The 19,469-nt window shown below is 41.6% G+C and overlaps 1 protein-coding gene across 2 annotated transcripts in view; it reads left to right on the top strand.

The window, feature by feature from the left end:
- The window catches only part of SNX13 (sorting nexin 13), a 153,379-nt gene that overhangs the window by 58,607 nt on the left and 75,303 nt on the right, over window positions 1-19,469 (top strand). For both annotated transcript variants that reach the window (XM_056519755.1, XM_056519756.1), the window contains exons 5-6: window positions 7,209-7,330; window positions 17,118-17,239. In XM_056519755.1, coding sequence (XP_056375730.1) covers window positions 7,209-7,330; window positions 17,118-17,239 — 244 coding nt within the window. The remainder of the gene's footprint in view (window positions 1-7,208; window positions 7,331-17,117; window positions 17,240-19,469) is intronic.

Genomic DNA, 19,469 nt, shown 5'->3' on the forward strand with positions numbered 1-19,469 from the left:
TTTTATAATGACATTTTTATTAATTTTTAAACAGGGATCAATTTATGTGGGCAGGCAGGGAACTAAAAATGTAGCCGACAATAATAAAAATGTAGAAAGAGGCCATTTAAATGTAAAATAATATATATTTTTTTTAATTCATTTTGTAATTTTTTTTTATTAGGAATGTATTTGTGTGTGTGTGTTTAAAAATGTTTTAACTTTTTCTTTATTTTTAACATTTTTTGGTAGTATTACTACTCCCAGCATGGAACAGACTGTTCCATGATGGGAGTAGTAGTACCTGTACTAATAGTCTGATCGCCCCTTTGACACTTTGACACCCGTTGCGATCCTCCTATATATAATGTGTAGAAGCCGACGGCACAGTCGCTCTTCTCAGCTATCCTGCACTATGTTCTGTAATGTGAAGTTACTCACATCACAGATTCATATTTCCCGCAGAGAGCTGTGATTGTCCAGATAGTTACAGCCAATCACAGCTCTCTGCGGGAATTATGAATAATAGGTATATATATATATATGGCAGTGTAGAGGAGAGGCTGTGCCGCCCGCATCTATACATTATACAGGATCATCACAACGGGTGTCAGGAGTGACACCCGCTGTGATCTTTCCTTAACTGCAGGTACTACTGCTCCCAACATGGAGCACACTCTGCTCCATGCTGGGAGCTGTAGTACCTGCATTAATAGACAGATAGCAGCGAGTGTAACTTCTGACACCTGTTGCGATCTGTCTATTAATGCAGGTACTACAGCTCCCATCACGGAGCAGAGTGTCCTCCATGTTGGGAGCAGTAGTACCTGCAGTTAAGGACAGATCCCAGCGGGTGTCACTCCTGACACCCGATGCAATCGTCCTATCTGTAGCAGAGATGTGGCTTTCTCCTGCGCTCGCATTTTTGTACTATTCTCCGGGCCAGCCAGTGATGGGAATATAAATTCACATCACTCATTCATATTTCCCGCTGAGAGCGGTGATTGGCTGCCACCATCCGGCCAATCACCACTAGAGATGAGCAAAGTTACAGTAATTTGATTCGTCATGAACTTCTTGGCTCGGCGGTTGCTGACTTTATCCTGCATAAATTAGTTCAGGTTTCAGGTGCTCTGGTGGGCTGGAAAAGGAGGATACAGTCCTAGGAGAGAGTCACCTAGAACTGTATCCACCTTTTCCAGCCCACCGGAGCACCTGAAAGCTGAACTAATTTATGCAGGCTAAAGTCAGCAAACGCAGAGCTGAGAAGTTTGTGACGAATCGAATTACTGTAACTTCGCTCATCTCTAATCACCACTATGGGCGGAAAATATGAATCAGTGATGTGAATTCTATTCACATCACTAGCCGGCCCGGAGTATAGTGCAGAGATGCGAGTGCTGTATAGAGCCACTCCGCATCTCTGCTATATTATGGAGAGAAGTGACACCCAGGGCGATCTGTCTATTAGTACAGGTACTACTACTCCCATCATGGAACAGTATGTTCCATGCTGAGAGTAGTAGTACTACCTAAAAAATTTCAAGGATAGAGAAAAAAAAGTGAAACAAACACTTTATTAAACACATTAATAAAATAGATTACTAATAAACATTTTAAAAAGATTAATTATAAAAATATATATTATTTTTACATTTAAATGGCCCCTTTCTACATTTTTATTATTGTCGGCTACATATTTAGTGCCCTGCTTGCCCACATAAATTGATCCCTCTTTAAAAATAAAGTAAAATTTCAGTATAAAAAATAAAAATTCCGTTAAATACATTTTTCCACCCCGTCACGACAGCACCACCAGGAACAGGAAACCTAGAGTACAAAAAGAATGCACATCCCTCTCTGCCTGGTTTCCTGTTCCTGCAGGAAGCCTGGATTAGTACATGCCTCCGGTGGTATGGTTATTGTGACGATGGGGAGTTCCTGAGGAGGCTGTTCTCTCCTAGTTGGGAGATTTATCTGGGCCTCCGATACCCCCTGGTTTGGGGGGTTTCCGTGTTGTGCCCCCAGCAGCAGCATTCCAGACCTTCAGGTCAGTCTTCTTTACAGGGAGAAGTATTATCCCTAATAGAGAGGTTTTTTGGTTCCTGTACCTCCACAAGATCAGGGTTTGGGATTTTATTCTACTCTCTTTCTTGTGGGAAAACCAAATGGAACGTTCAGGGTCATTATTAATCTCAATTCTCTGACTCGTTATTTGATTTATAATCGGTTTAAGATGGAGACAATAAAATCCACCGTTAACCTATTGTTTAAAGATTGTTTCATGTCGTCTCTAGATTAGAAAGATGCATACCTTCATGTCCCTATTCACATAAATTATCAGAAATATTTAAGGATTGCAGTTTTTGTAAATTCTCAACTCCTTCATCTACAGTTCTGCGCCCTGCCCTTCGGGATTGCCATTTCTCCGAGGGTATTTACAAAAGTAGTTGCAGAAATGGCGGCCCATATCCAAGAGGGAGAAGGGATTTTTATTCCCTATCTAGATGACTTTCTGCTGGTAGCAAAATCAGAAATAAAAGTTAAAACATTTTTTTGACCCGTACTATTGATATCCTCCATAAGTTGGGTTGGTTGGTTAATTGGGATAAATCCTCCCTTACCCCTACTCAATAGAAAGTTTTTTTTTTTGGGGGGGGGGGGGGGGTTATCTTGTTTGACTCTTCAGTGCAAAAATCTTTTCTCCCTCCGGCTAAGATAGAAAAGATTATCTCTTCAGTCAGTAAGATTATTAGATCTCCCTGTATTTCTATTAGGAGGGGGATGTCTGTTATAGCTTTGTTCACAGCAGCCATCCCAGCAGTTCCTTGGGCCCATTTTCACTCTCGAATTTTACAATTAGAACTCCTTGGGACATATTGTGTTGCCCCCTCAAGTGCTGGCTTCTTAAGACTGGTGGTTAGTGAGTGATAACCTTTCTAAAGATGTACCGTATTTATTGGGGTATACCTTGCACCGGCCTATAACACGCACCCTCATTTTACCAAGGATATTTGGGTAAAATACGTTTTTTTACCCAAATATCCTTGGTAAAATGAGGGTGCGTGTGTGTGCATGCGTATACCCCGATACACCCCCAAGAAAGGCAGGGGGAGAGGGGCCATCGCTGCCGGCTTCGCTGCCCCTGCCTTTCCTGGGGTCTAGAGCCCTGCTGCCGGCCCCTCTCTCCCCCTGGCTATCGGTGCTGCTGCCCGTTCTCTCCCCCTGACTATCAGTGCTGGCGACCCATTGCCATCGCCGATAGCCAGGGTGAGAGAAGGGGCAGCGACACCCATTGCCGGCGCCGCTGCCCCGTTGCCTCCCCCATCCATGGTTGTATAATTACCTGTTGCCGGGGTCGAGTCCGCGCTGCTTCAGGCCTCCGGTGTGCGTATCATGCGTCGTTGCTATGCACTGCACCCGACCCCGGCAACAGGTAATTATACAACCGAGGATGGGGGAGGCAATGGGGCAGCGGCGCCAGCAATGGGTGCTGCTGCCCCTTCTCTCCCCCTGCCAATGGGGCGCCTGCACCGATAGTCAGGGGGAGAGAACGGGCAGCGGCACCGATAGCCAGGGGGAGAGAAGGGCCGGCAGCAGGGCTCTAGACCCAGGACAGGCAGGTGCAGAGAAGCCGGCAGCGGTGGCGGTCTCTGCACCTGCAAAGCTGCTGCAGTTCATTGATTTAAAGCACACGCTTTAAATCATTGAACTGCAGCGGCTTATCGGCGTATAACACGCACATAGACTTTAAGCAAAAAAATTTAGCCTAAAAAGTGCATGCTATACGCCGATAAATACGGTAGATTGGGTTTGTCAATACCTTGTAGTCATCACTACTGATGCCAGCCCTTGGTGATGGGGTGCTCATTTGGATAGCCTTTATTTTTCAGGGCCTTCGGGAGGAAGAGGTGATTGATAGATCCTCTAATTTTAAGGAGCTTTTAGCGGTGTCTAGGGCTCTTGAATAAGCTAGTGATTTTATAAGGGGCTCTAATGTAAAAATCTTCTCGGATAATACCACTTCTGTGTCTTTCATAAATAGTCCATCCCTTATGAATGTCTTTTCAGGTCCTGTCCTTTGCAGAATCCCTTCTAAAAACAATCTCGGCAGTGCATATCAAAGGAGAACTCAATATCAGGGCAGACTTTCTAAGCCGCCAATTAATTCATCAGGGGGATTAGCGGTTAAATCCAAAAATATTCCTCAAGCACAGCATTATGGGGAACCCCTCAAGTGGATCATTTCACTACCATGCACAATAGACAGGTCAGAGACTTTCTTTCCCTGAGTCCAGCAGACAGACCTTTGGCAGTGGATACACTATCTCAGTCTTGGGATTGGGACTTAGCCTGCGCCTTTCCTCCCCTGGCTCCTATTCCCAGAGTTATAAGGAAGATCAGAGAGGACAGAGCAACAGTTATTCTGGCCATGGAGAGCCTGGTTCTCCTGTCTAAGGTCTATTTCTCTAACAGGCCCCTGGGTTCTCCCAGAAATCCAGGATCTACTCAGCCAAGGCCCGGTCCTTCATCCAGATGTCCACAACCTTCATTTGATGGTTTGGCTCTTGAAAGGATAAAGATAAGTCCAAGGGTCTTTCAGACGCAGTCATATCCACCTTACAATACAGTAGAAAACCAGTGATTACAAAGATTTATTTTAGAGTTTGGAAAAAGTTTTTGTCATTTTCAGATTCTACCAAGTTAGATTTGGATAAGCCAAATTATGCCTTTATCCTTGATTTTTTTTTTTACAAAGAGGTCATGAGAAAGGGTTAAGGGCTGCCACCCTCAAAGTACAAGTAGCTGTTCTAGGGGCATTATATGGCCAGAAGATTGCTAATCATCCCTGGGGGGTGAGATTTTTAAGTTTGTTACCAGAATGCAATTATCCAGTCCGCAAGTTGCTTCTCCTTGGGATCCTACTCTAGTGCTTAACTCCTTTTGAGCCTTTGTCTTCTATACCCCTGAAGATTTTAGTCCAGAGGCCTTTGTAAAAATGAAAGAAGCGATCTGATTGGTTGCTATGGGAAACTCAGCAGCTTTTCCTCTGGACAGGTTTTGTTAAATCTCCCCCATTGAGATATATATAAACAGCAGTTTCTTTTTTTTTTTTTATACTTCTCTTTAGCATATTCTGTAATGTCACAGCCATGTCCCCTTAATGCAAGTCTATGGGAGGGGGTGTGACGGCTCTCATGCCCCCTCCCATAGACTTTAATTGAAAGGATGTGACCATGACGTCACGAGCCTCTGCCCCGCATCGCCAGTCATAAAATATGTGATAAAAATGTAATAAATGGGAATAAGCCCTTTTTCTGGAAAATTGAAAAATTGATGGCCATTAGAACGCAAAGAGGAAAAAACAAAAAAGTATGTTACTGGATGAAGGGCACGCTCCGTAACTTTTCTCCATTTCCTGAAGAGGCTGTTTGTCATGTGCTGTTTATGTCCCTTAGTATCTTTATGATCCAAGAGTTTTTGTCGTGTGACAATCTGTGTGTAGTAGCCTTGTACTCGCTGTGTGTGAGGGTTTTGTGTTGTGCAATGGCTCACCTGCTTTTCTTGTTAAGCAGACCGGAAGCGACTTCTCACATACAATGAAAGAGGAAACTCTGCAATAACAATCTGCTGAGGACATAGAAACATGTACACACTGTCAGCACTCATGAGCGGAACATCCACTTTTCTGATTTATCACCTTGTTAGTAATGGTCTCAGTCATCTAGAGTACAATAGTTGAAGTTTAGTATTCCTGTGTAATTTACACATATCATTTAGTTTGTATACCTTTTGCTATGAAGTCTGTGTGGGAGATTTCTGAAAACCTGTGTAGAGCAAGAGTGGTGCAATCTCCCATAGAAACCTTTCATATTGCTTCTTTCATTTTTCAGGTCTAAATGTTCACACCCCATGATCCTAAGAATGATCTGTCTTGCTGCAGGAGAATTGGCTCCATATACTTACAATGGAGACTGTCTACTACAGTGGGACAGACATCACATCGAGCCAGGGAGTGAAGGGCACAACTGCACGCTGATCCTGACTCATTTTAGAGATAGGAGGTGGTTTATACACTCAGCCCTTGATTGATCAAAACTATCTACATGTCTTTATGACTTTTCAAAAGTTTCTGCAAGTGACAAGGTTACTAAAGGAAGAAAAAAAAAAAAGTTTGTCAGCCAACAATAGTTTGCTTTTACCTATAGGATAAGGAATTAATACCGTATATACTCGAGTATAAGCCGAGGCCCCTAATTTCACCCCAAAAACCCAGGAAAAGTTATTGACTCGACTATAAGCCTAGGGTGGGAAATATGTCATCATCCAGACCCCCGTCATCATCCACCCCCTTCATCATCACTGCCTGTCAATCCCTTCATCAGCGGTCTTCAACCTGCGGACCTCCAGTTGTAGCAAAACTACAACTCCCAGCATGCCCGGACAGCCATCGGCAAAAATAAACAAGCCAAACACTGCGCTCATGCTCTCTGCATGAAAAGAGTCGTGTGGACCACAGCGCAAAGCTGTGGCCAACATGTCCCCCTCCATGCAGCTCTTTGGCAGAGCACCATTCTGGAGATCACACGGGGTCCCAGCAGTTAGACCCTCACAGGATCTGACATTTTTATAAATGGGAGTTCTCCTTTAAAGGAGTACTGCAGTGTTAGACACTTATCCCCTATCCGCAGGATAGGAGATAAGTGTCTGATCAAGGGGGGTCCGACTGCTAGGACCCTCTGCCATCTCCTGTACGGGGGCCTGGCATTGCCACACGGATACACACGGATTGCCACATGCTGATGCGCGTGTCGTCGACCTCACTGAGGTCAACAACACGCTCCCTCTATACAGCTCTATGGGTGATGCACGAATGCTGCCTCTCCACCTCTCCCATAGAAATACATGAAGGGGGCGTGTCGGCCACGGTGTCATGCTGACACGCCTCCTGCGCGGGAGGACCGCTGGAGATTGCGGGGGTCCGAATCCTGCGGATAGAGGATAAGTATCTAACACTGCATCTCCTTTAAGTCACAATATACAGTAGCTACCACTGGAGTGGAGTGTAGTCACCCAGCTTTCCTAGTTTATCCAATGGCCAATTTGCCCCACACCCCCTGGTCCCAGACATTTCAGCCTTAGACCTCTTATCTACATTTGTGGTAAGACCATGTATGTTTATTTGTGTATGACATTTTTACTATGGAATAGTTTTTTATGTGTTTCAGGTCATACAGTTTTCCTTAAGGGACTATGTCCAGTATTGGTATTACACACTAAGTGAGGATGAATCCTTTCTCCTTGAAATCAGGCAGACTCTTCAGAACGCACTGGTTCAGTTTTCCACCCGGTAAGTAAACACCTTTATCATGTACTTTAAGCACTGACTGATGCCACACAACCTGTATATGTTCTATCTGACCTTAACTTTGGGGAAGCTTATTGTACTGTTTAGTTTTTCCCAGCTAATGATATATCTGTGGTTGGTTTGTAAAGTGTTAGATGAGTAGATACTGAAACAATTGCTATATACTACTAAGGCTTTGTTCACATCTATTGTGAAGGTTTTATTCAGGGCCTATGTTGGAGATGACTTTTAAATAATTGGACTAAAAATGCTGCATGCAGTATTTATTTGTCCTGTTAGATTTCTGCAAAATGACAGACACCCGACAGAAAGCTAAGGGACCCCATTAAAGTCACTTAGGTCTCTCGGGTTCCTTTGGCGTCAGTCATGCAGGACAATCCAACTCTTATCACTCCTAAACAGAATCTGCAGTGGAGGCCCTGAATACAGCATCTGACTGACCCAGATGTTAACCCAGCCTTAGCTTTAAGAAGTTGTAACAGGTAAATGTTAGTCCTTGTACTCCTATAACTTACTTAGAAATCATTTCTTTATGAAGGAGTTTTCAACCTCTATATGTAATCACTTGATGGCTGAAGTCCGTGCGAATTGGGCAATGCTGCTATACCTGAAATCAGTGTGACTATGGTGCTATGGTGCCCTGAATAGTTGGACACACTTAAAGGGGTACTCTGCTGCTCAACGTTTGGAACAAACTGTTCTGAACGCTGGAACCAGCGTCGGGAGCTTTTGACGTCATAGTCCCGCCCCCTCATGTCGTCACGCCCCCTCCCATAGACTTTCATTGACAGGGTGGGGCGGGACATTAGGGGGCGGGGCTATGATGTCACGAGCTCCCGGCATTCGAAACAGTTTGTTCCAAATGCTGAGCAGCGGAGTACCCCATTAATTTTATTGATTGATTTTGGTCTTCTTGGTCTGAACCCATGTGATCAGCAAGTAATGGCATGTCCAAGAAATGTACCTACACTACTCGCTGTTGATTATATACTGGTAATCATTAAAGGGGTATTCCGGGCAAAAACATTTTATCCCCTATCCAAAGGATAGGGGATAAGATGTCTGATTGCGAGGGGCCCGCTACTGGGACCACCCCCCTCACCCCGCGATCTCCCTGCAGCACCTGCATTCTATGCGCGAGCTGCGTCTCCAGTTTCGGAAACCTCCGGGACTGGGGACGTGACGTCACGCCACGCCCCCTCCATTCATTTCTATGGGAGGGGGCGTGACGTTATTTTAATATTCTTTTGTCCCTTGTGTTCATTTATTATCTTATAAATCTGCCCCAATTTACTCCTGGAGCTACTTTTTGTGTCTATCATAAAGTCAAACAATTCGTGATACCCAATTTCCCATCTAGGATTATCTATATCTGCATTAAATACATTTTTTATCTGCCTATATGCAAATTCACACCCCAAATCTAAACTATATTGGGTTTGGAAATAGTTCCAAGGAAGGAGACGCTTATTGTTCACTAACTGTTCTACCCTAGCGATCCCATATTTTTCCCAGTTAACATATCTCCTTAATTTAAAAAATATTCCCCCATATGTTTGTAAACTTCATACTACATGGAACCCACAAAAGTCTTTGTAAATTTTATTAATCATCTTTAAAAAAAACAAGTATTTGACAAAATAACATCAGCATGACCTATCACTTCAAAAATGTCCTTTTCCTTCCCAAGCACAGCCAAAAAACTCTTTATCATCCCTTCCTCCAGACAGAGAATATTAAAGGGGTTATCCAGGGAAAAACTTTTTTTTAATATATATATATATATATATCAACTGGCTCCAGAAAGCATAACAGATTTGTAAATTACTTCTATTAAAAAAATCTTAATCCTTTCAGTACTTATGAGCTTCTGAAGTTTAGGTTGTTCTTTTCTGTCTAAGTTCTCTCTGATGACCCGCCCAGTTTAGAAGAGGTTTGCTATGGGAATTTGCTTCTAAACTGGGCGATTCCTGAGACACGTGTCATCAGAGATTACTTAGACAGAAAAGAACCACCCTAACTTCAGAAGCTCATAACTTATGAGCTTCTCCCAACTTTACTGGGGGGTTGATCATATTTTGCTTAATCCTAACGCGTTTTCGTCCCAAATAAGATAATTAAAAAAAATTTCCACCTCTTTAAAATACTTATCCCCGATCCAGGTTGGAGCTGCTCTCTAAAAAGGTAATAACATGGGGAGTATAACACTTTTTATTAATACCACCCTATCTGCCATGGTTAAAGGTAATTTATTCCATATATCTATTTTACCATGAATTTCTTTCTATTATAGGACAAATATTAAGCTTAATATATTGTCTAATATCTAAAGGAAGAAGTCCTGATTTTGACCAGTTGATTTTGTAACCTGAATATTGCCCATATTCCCTTAGAATTTCCATTATACCTGCTATTTTCTCGTTTGGATTTTTTACAAAAAGTAACACATCATCTGGATATAATACATTTTTTTCTTTAATACTAAATCCCTCAAATCTTTCTGTATTTCTAATAATGTGGGCCAAAGGCTCAATTGCTATGCCAAATAAAGTAGGGGAAAGTGGGCACCCCTGTCTTGTACCCCTTTCTAAAGAAAAGCTCTTTGAGATACTACCATTAATTTTTATCCTTGCAGTCGGGTAATGATATATCGTTTTTGTTGCTTTCTTTACTAACTCCCCCAAATTCATTTCCTCCAGGTATCCCCACTCCACCCTTTCAAATGCCTTATTTGCATCTAGTGACAGGATAGGGTGGGGACCCCCTCTCCAATCTGAATATTCAAAAATGTTCTCTGTATATTACTATAAATATTTCTATCCTGGATGATGCCTTTTTGTTCTTCCCAATAATTCCGTTTATCACCCTCTGTAGTCGCTTAGCCCATATTTTGATAAAAATTTTGCAATCAGTATTAAGTAAAGAGATTGGTCGATACGTCCTCATTACCCTTTTTAGGAATTAGGATAATACAGGCTTCTACCATTGATGGGGAGAGTTTGCCAGTCACGAAGGATTCATTATATATTTCAAGTAAATACGGCAACAATACTTCCCCAAACACTCTATATACCTCGAACACTAATCCATCACTCCCTGGTGTAGAGTTCCCTGTAAATGACTTCAATACTGTTTTAAGCTCCTCTAGACTAATCTCCTTATGTATTTCCTCTTTTTGCTCCTCGCTAATTTTTGATAATTTTAATTCTCTTAAATAATTCTTTATCTCCTGACCCATTTTTTTCATTTCCTTTTTATATAGTTCTTCATAGTATTTTACAGACCTTTTATTTAATTTCTTCCTTCGTATGCACAATTCTTTTCTATCATCCCTCACTGCTTTGATCTCTTTATTCTCTTTTTTTTTTATTATACCCAGAAGCCATTTAATTATTTTTCCACCCTCTGTGTATTGTTTTTGCCCCTTAAAAAAATAGTGCATGTTGTGTCTTCTCCATAATGTATTTATTTATACTTATCTTGTGCCCTAACCAATTTATCCCACTCTTTAGCCTCCTTAGTTTGTGCAAATATAGTTTCTATTTCCTTAATTTCCCTTATGAATTGTTTCTCTTTTTCTTTACACTTTCTCCTAAAATGTATTATACTTTTTATAAGTATCCCTCTTAAAGGGGTACTCCGGCGCTCAGACATCTTATCCCCTATCCAAAGGATAGGGGATAAGATGCCTGATCGCGGGGGTCCCGCCGTTGGGGACCTCCGTGATCTTGCATGCAGAACCCCGTTAGAATCAGTCCCCAGAGCATGTTCGCTCTGGGTCTGATTACTGGTGATCACGGCCCCTGTCACGCCCACTCACATAAGCTTGCATTCAGGGGGCACAGCGTGACGTCACACGGGGATGGGGCCGTGACGTCACAATGCTCCAGCTCCCGTGATCGCCATTAATCAGACCCAGAGCAAATGTGCTCTGGGGACTGATTCTAACTTGGTTCTGCATGCAAGATCACGGCGGTCCCCAGTGGCGGGACCCCAGCGTTCAGGCATCTTATCCCCTATCCTTTGGATAGGGGATAAGATGTCTTAGCGCCGGAGTACCCCTTTAAAAAAGATTTTAACGTGTCCCAAACCATATGTAGCCCCGTGGATCCTTTATTTATCTTCCAAAATTCTACGATATCATTTTGAACCCCTTCTATTACTTCCTTAATGTGCAACCAGTGTGGATTAATATACATCTTATGTGTATTTTCCCTCTTCTTCCCACTATTAATATGACCTATGACCAGGGCATGATCTGACACCGTTTTTGGTTCATATCCAATTTTTTTTTTTTTTTACTGAAGTAAGGGTTTGTACATCTACCAAAATTAAATCAATCCTATACGCTGTTTTGTGTGGCATTAAAACATGAGAATTTTTGTTTTAATTGGTACAGATGACGCCATGTGTCTTTCCAACCGGTTTCCTGACACCATTTGTGTAGAAGTGTTTTACTAGTTCCTAACTCCCTACCTTTCCAATCTAGTTCTTTTTCCAAAACACAATTAATTTCGCCCAAAACGAAAAATTCTTTATATCTTTTCCCCTCCAAAAATATGGTTAGCTTCTGGAGGATTTCTACCGAAAATGGAGGAAGAATGTAAATTGCCACTATTACGGTGTCAACTCCCTCCCACCTACAAAATGCAAACACATATCTACCCCTTGGATCTATCTCCACCACATATTCCAAATGATCAATAGCTTGATGGATTAACATTGAAACCCTTGAAGAATAATTTCACAGTGTAGAATGATATGCTACTTTAACCCATTTTTTTTCTCAATTAAAATGACTGTTTCTTGTGTTAAGTGGGTCTCTATTAAACACACTATAGCTGGGAGGTAGTTCACTATCCTATCAAACACAGCAAGTCTTTTACTTTTCTCCTTAATCCCCCTAATATTCCATGTTATAATTTTCTTTTCCATTTGGTTTTATTTTTCCATGCTCTCCAATACCTGCTATCTGGCAACAGACTGGCGTTCCCTCCCACTTGTCCCCCCCATCCCCTTCCTCTGCTGTCTAACCATTTATCTATCTCTTCCCCTGAGTAAAGGAATAATACTTGATCATTATACTTGATTCTCATTCTCACTGGAAAGAGCAGAGAAAAGGGGATTTCAGCTTCCCTCAACCTTTTTTTCACTACTGTAAATGACATCCTTTTCATTTGGGTCCTTTTCCTGGAAAAATCTGCAAACCTCAATACTTTGGAATTACCCTTTTCTATAGCTCCCCTTTCTCTGGACAATTTCAATACAGTGTCCCGATCTCTAGAGCTTAACATTCTAATTAAGAGAGTTCTTGATGGGGAACCAGGGACTTTTTTTTTTTTTTTTTTTTATGAAATCCTATGTGCTCTTTCCACAGTAAAATTTTCCGAGAAAGATTGTACATCAAATAATTCAATTAACCAGTTCTTCACAAAGGTAGCTGGGTACTCCCCTTCTTCTCCCTCCTGTAAACCAACAATTCGTACATTATTTCTTCTAGATCGATCTTCTAGATCAGTAAGTTTCTCTTTAAAAAGGATATTATCTCTTTTGATCTCATCCCATTCCTTACGGATTTTTATTTAATCAATATATGTTTTAGGAGCACTTCCACTTGGCTTTATATCCCCTTTATAATTTACTTTATTGCTGGGAGGAACTTACCTATCTGATACCCGCTGTGGGGTTACTTACCTATCACAGTATCTGTGCTTATGGATTTCCCCCAAGTTCTTTTCCATTATGGGAATGGCTTTTTCTATTTAACTCTCCCTTTTATTTTATTAGTGTCATCCCTAATGAGTGATCTATCTGTGCTTAATCCTCCAACTTGAAGTGTAAGATCCTCAATGGCTTTGTTACATTTTTGAACTTCACCAAGAATTGAGGCTAGGACATGGGTACTGCTTTCCCCTCTCTCAATCTCTTTGTTTTCCTCACCAACCAAAAGTGGATTAAACCTCGACCCCCCTGTTTGAGTTGGTATTGCCGGGATTTGATGTTGCATACGGGTCTTAACGGATTCATGTGGAGATTTCAGGTATTTAGACATCTGATTAGATTCCGCCTCGGTCCCACCTGATCTTCTAGGGTTAGCTTTTGGGGGCATTTCAGTATAAATAGGAGGCTTTCACTAAATTATTTTTCTGGTGAAGCTTGCTTGCCACCTGGCGAAAACTAAAAATAGATTGCAAGGTGTTACCTTTAAATACCCATGTCGTTTCCCCCCCCCTTATTTTTAATAGCATGTAGCTGTAGCATGGTGCAAAAAGTCACGTGAAGGGTTAACTCACAGTTCCATGTTTTTCGCTGTTTTATGCAATTTTTACTGTTTTCTTGCAATTACTTTTTTATTTAATGGTTATTAAAGGAGAGATATAATATTATAACAGAAAAAAAAACATTGTTTTCAACCTGTTGTATTCAGGGCCCATATAGACAGTATTGTGTTCTTGTAGCTGAAAAAAAAACAGCAGATAAATAATAAGCTATTTGTGTAAAGAGGCTTCGTTTTGTCTTCCCCCCCCCCTCCTCTTGCAACAGCTGGAGGTCCATTTTCATTTTCCTTAAAACAAGAACTCAGCAAGGAAGTAACAAGCTGGTTATATAGTGGGGACTCTCCCTTTTCTCTCCTCTCCCCCTTCCTTGCAACCGCTGGGGGTACATTTTACACAGAATGGGGGGGGGAGGGAGATATACAGTGCCCTTCAGTCTGCATTCTCCTGCACCCCCACCCCCTCCCAACCTCAAAAACAGTCCCCTCTTTGAACACCATAGAGCCACATCCACTTACAATCCGGTCGCTTGGTGAGGGAGAAACCCGGGGGAATGCCTCAGTAAGGGGGCAGACACGGCCGTGATTAGGAGCGCCCGCTCCTCTTCTTATCCATCCCAGCCGCCATCTTAGTGCGTGTCACCCCGTGCCGAGCCAGGCCCATCCGTGCAGCAGCCATGGAGGTCGGCGGTCCTAGGTCCGACGCTGACTACTCACGTCATGCCACCAGTAGACTGGATTACTTTAAATTACTATGGGGGAGATTTCTTAATACCTGTCCAGAGGAAAAGTCGCTGAGTTATCCAGGACAACCAATCAGATCGCTTCTTTCATTTTTAAGAGGCCTTTTCAAAAATGAAAGAATCTGTCTAATTGGTTCCTATGTGCAACTCAGCAACTTTTCCTCTGGACAGGTTTTGATAAATCTTCCCCAATGTCGTTTAGTTCATGTGATAGAAAGTGTAGTAAATGAATGCTACTTTCAAGGTACACTTTTTTTTCCCATTTCTATTTCAAGTCTTTATATCCAGAGGAAGATGAGTCATTGTAAACGCACTTGAGTTTAAAAACCAAAAAATCTTTTTGTGACCTGGCTGTAGCGTTGTCAGACACACAAACTGCTGTTAAATCGATTAGAGGTCAGAAGAATGATTTCCCATCTGTTACTCTTAAGCTTTTTGATTTCCCGAACATCTCAAGCAAAAGAATGAAGTCAGTAGCAAGCCAACAATTGCTAACTCCCTGATCCTATTGAGCATTTAATTATGTATGGCGAACAGTAAGAAGGCAGGAGGCAGCTTACCTACACATACCAGTCCAACGTGTATCTTAGTCGCTAAAGAATCAAACTTTTGACTTGTTGCAGCGATATGTGAAAAATGTTGATGTCAGAGTTTGTCTTATGACCCCACTGATCATTAGATGTTGCTGGGTAAAGCATGTGGCAGTAGCGCATTTCAACCCCCGGCCTTGCGCTTGCCCTGTCAGATTGCAGGTGACTGCTTTTTTAGAGGCTGTGGAACAGTCACCTGCCGTCAGACCCACTGAGAACCCAGATTGCAATGCGTTACTGCCGTGCACTTCACCCAGCTATATAATTATAGTATGTAAGGCAGGGGCTTTTGCATAGACGATCATCAGTCAAAGCTCACTTTTGAGATATTATTAGTAAGGTATTCCATTAAGTCACCAGAGATGGGATATGAGATGGTTCAAGTCGCACTGGTAAAGGCATAAACTTTCTTTCCTTTAACATATTATGGGAAGCCTAGGTGTGTGTCTTGCTTTGTATCTAATAATATTCAACGAAACAAGGACATAGACGTAAGACACAGGACAGTAAAGAAGGGTGACAGTTCTGTACAAAGAAAGTAGATTATTCATGAATAAACTACAAAAAGCAGGGCCTGTCCCACTAGTAGTGACAGAACACTGAGACTCTTCGCCCTGCATTTACTGGCCTATGTAGTTTCTTTTATAAAGTACATTGGAAGAAAATACTCTTGGAAATAAAAAGCAAACAATGCAAGATAGAAGACGGCACTCCAGGTAGGATGTCCAAGAAAATGTGACATTGATGTACTACTATGCCCTGTGAAGATTCTTCTACATGGGACATTGAGGGTAGATGCCGCCTATGATTTTCTTATCTTCCTTGTTTTACCAGGTCTCATACTTTGCCTACCTATCTCTGTAGTATTGTTCTTCACAGGCACAATATACAAAGTTATATACATATATTATTCAAAGAGAAGAGAAGAAATCGGCAACTCGCCATCTCAGCTGGTATGTTCTTCTTTATTGAAGCATACTCACGTTACAAATTGAGAGAGGGAGAGGGTAGTGGGGGGATAGGGATGTGCGACTGAGCTCCTGTTTCGCACACTAAGTGTGCTTCCTCCGGCCATTCATAGCCGGAGGAAGCACACTTAGTGTGCGAAACAGGAGCTCGGTCGCACATCACTATCCCCCCACTACCCTCTCCCTCTGTTATATTGTAATGTGAGTATGCTTCAATAAAGAAGAACATGATTTCTCCTCTTCTCTTTGAATACCATATGAAAATCTTCATATGTCAGAGCACCACCAGCAGCACCCAGCTACACCGACGCATATCCAACACGTTAGTTTCCTCCACAAGTGCACTGCCGTGCTACTTCTTGTATGAACTATATACATATATTATCTACATTTAAAGGGATATTCCAGGCCAAAACTTTTTATATATCAACTGGCTCCGGAAAGTTAAACAGATTTGTGAATTACTTCTATTAAAAAATCTTAATCCTTCCAATAGTTATTAGCTTCTGAAGTTGAGTTGTTGTTTTCTGTCTAACTGCTTTCTGATGACTCACGTCCCAGGAGCTGTGCAGCTCCTATGGGGATATTCTCCCATCATGCACAGCTCCCGGGACGGGACATCATCATTGAGCAGTTAGACAGAAAACTTCAGAAGCTAAGAACTATTGGAAGGATTAAGATTTTTTAATAGGAGTAATTTACAAATCTGTTTAACTTTCCGGAGTAAGTTGATATATAAAAAAAAAGTTTTTGCCTGGAATACCACTTTAAGAACATTATTTTCTGGAAAAAATAAAACAAAAAATGATGCTAAAATTATTACAATTAAATGCATTTTTTAAGCCAAAATCGATGGCGGAAGATTAGTGATTTGTAGGTGTTTTTCTGGTGGAACCCAATAAGTCCTTTGCACATAGAGGTTCTGGACAATACCTTTTTAAATGTGATGTGTTTGTAGATCACCTGAAAACTTTATGTAATTTTATCTGTTTAGTATTATATTATTTATTATTATTCCTTAAAACTATTATTTGTAATTTATATACAGTGCGCTTGAAACTTAAAATTTGCCATGCCTTAACCAATAGGCATTCATTGTACTAGTAACATAGATTTATTCATATATGATGTAAAATGACTTCTTCTTCTACACGTCATCATGAGTTGTAATAAAGTGCCTCCTCTCTTTATAAGGTCTAAAGAAATTGACTGGCAGCCTTACTTTACCACCCGATTAGTAGATGACTTTGCCACTCACCTCCGAGTGTTCAGAAAAGCTCAGCAGAGGATGGCAGAGAGAGAAGATCAAAAGAAAGGTAAACTCGTCCAGTGGGGGGAACATGGAGGACATTATTTTGTCTTTATCAATCTTATAAAGATTATAAAGTGTTATTGAGTTCTCAATTAAGGGTAAAGTCATACACGGTGCATCAGCAGCGTATTTTATGCTGCGGATGTGCTGCCGGCAGTCACCGAGCGAGCTCCCTTCTGCACCCGTGTAGCTCTGTATGTCAGCTCGTTACTGCTGGCAGGAAATCCGCCACTGCGAATGTACAGTTACAGGGAGGGGTATTTACTATATTTTCTAGAATATGTTGGAACATGATGACCAGAGGTGGTCCGACCACTGGAACCCTGCCTAGCAAGAGAAATATTAGATGGAGGCCTTTATCTCCCGGCCAGCCACTATGCTGATGTTATGTTGTAGTTCCCTGAACAGTGGGTGACCTGGAGCATTGATGTGCAGGAAATACCTAAAGAATCTAAGAATTATTTGGGCGGGCCTAAACAGTTAAAGGGGTGCTCCCGGGAAGATAAGAAAAAAGAAAATGCCCCAAAGCCTCCACAATACCTGTTCTGTGTCCCCTCCAGTTATCCATGTGATTTTGCCAGCTCCTGTGGCCCCTTTCCCTTGCTTGCAGCCCAGAATACAACTCCCAGAAGTCAGTGCAGCTTTGTGTAATGCCTCCCAGTCAATTGCTTTTACTGTCTGTGTGCATGTTGTGTTTGTAAACACACTGTACAAGTCTTTTCTTTCAAACTATTCCCCCCCCCCAAGCAATAAATTGTGATATAAATCTCTGAATGGGAGCAGTTAGTGATTGGATCTACAGCATGAAAAGAGCAGTGTTATGTGCTGAGGAGACTGGGCTGTTTTTCTCACGGCAAGAGCCTCAGTCAGAGAAGGGAGGGGGAAGTGTGGCTGTGAAGCCAGAAATCACGTGATTTTTGTCTTCCAGGAGGGTGGGGGCTAGTCTCATTGGGCGGTTTGCAGAAAGACAAGGAGGATCTGATAATGACGTATTTTTCTCACTCCCCGCATGTAAATGACAGCTAAAACTGCTCTATATAGCTAATTTATGATATTTAGACAAATACATAGGTTTGTGAGAGGGAAAGGATGGGCTATGGGTTTAGTTCCCCTGAGTACCCCTTTAATTCCCATCTATCATAACTGTAAGTGATGGAAGATCCTAGCGATATGCCATCACTTATCCCTTTTAAGAGCATAACATGAGGCAGGAGTCTCCAAACTGTGGACCTCCTGATGTTAATCAGTTGTACATCATTTTGCAGAGGGACAGTGGAACAATTGCTCATAGCGAACAATCAGATTGCTTCTTTCAGCTGCGGTTAGTTGTAGTTTTGCAACATCTGGAGGTTCACAGTTTGAGGATCACTGACATAGGGGAACAATTGAGGGTCACTTTAGCTCTTCCTTTGCAAAACAGAACAAGACTGTTATAAAACAAAAAGTATTAGCGTACCTGCAGTATAAAGTACTTGCACTTTAAAGGGGTTATCCAGGAAAAAAACTTTTTTTTCATATATCAACTGGCTCCAGAAAGTAAAACAGATTTGTAAACTACTTCTATTAAAAAATCTTAATCCTTTCAGTACTTATGAGCTTCTGAAGTTAAGGTTGTTCTTTTCTGTCTGAGTGCTCTCTGATGACATGTGTCTCGGGAACCGCCCAGTTTAGAAGCAAATCCCCATAGCAAACCTCTTCTAAACTGGGCGGTTCCCGAGTCACGTGTCATCAGAGAGAACTCAGACAGAAAAGAACAACCTTAACTTCAGAAGCTCATAAGTACTGAAAGGATTAAGATTTTTTAATAGAAGTAATTTACAAATCTGTTTAACTTTCTGGAGCCAGTTGATATATGAAAAAAATTTTTTTCCTGGAATACCCCTTTAAATACCCTCCATGCAACAAGTAAAGCTGTTTAGTTCTTCTATTGGATAAGCAGTGTACATCTGTTTTGTTGTGGGGCACGGGACTGGTGCTGGCACACAAAGCCAATTTCTACATTATTTGATGTTTTCCAAGCGTCCTGAAATTCCTCCAGCGCTCCTGGGGTTTTCTATTCTTCTGCAGTCTATTTAGAGAATGTTTTATTAATTAGCCTTCCACTTAGTTTACATTGATTTATTACATTGTCAGCAGATAATGGTTTTGTCTTTTATTTCCTTATTAGTTTACTATTCCGAGTTGTCTATTTTGTTTTGAGGGTTTCATATACAATCATACATATGACCATGCAG

The sequence above is a fragment of the Hyla sarda genome, chromosome 5 (assembly GCF_029499605.1).
Source record: "Hyla sarda isolate aHylSar1 chromosome 5, aHylSar1.hap1, whole genome shotgun sequence".
NCBI classification, from domain to species: domain Eukaryota; kingdom Metazoa; phylum Chordata; class Amphibia; order Anura; family Hylidae; genus Hyla; species Hyla sarda.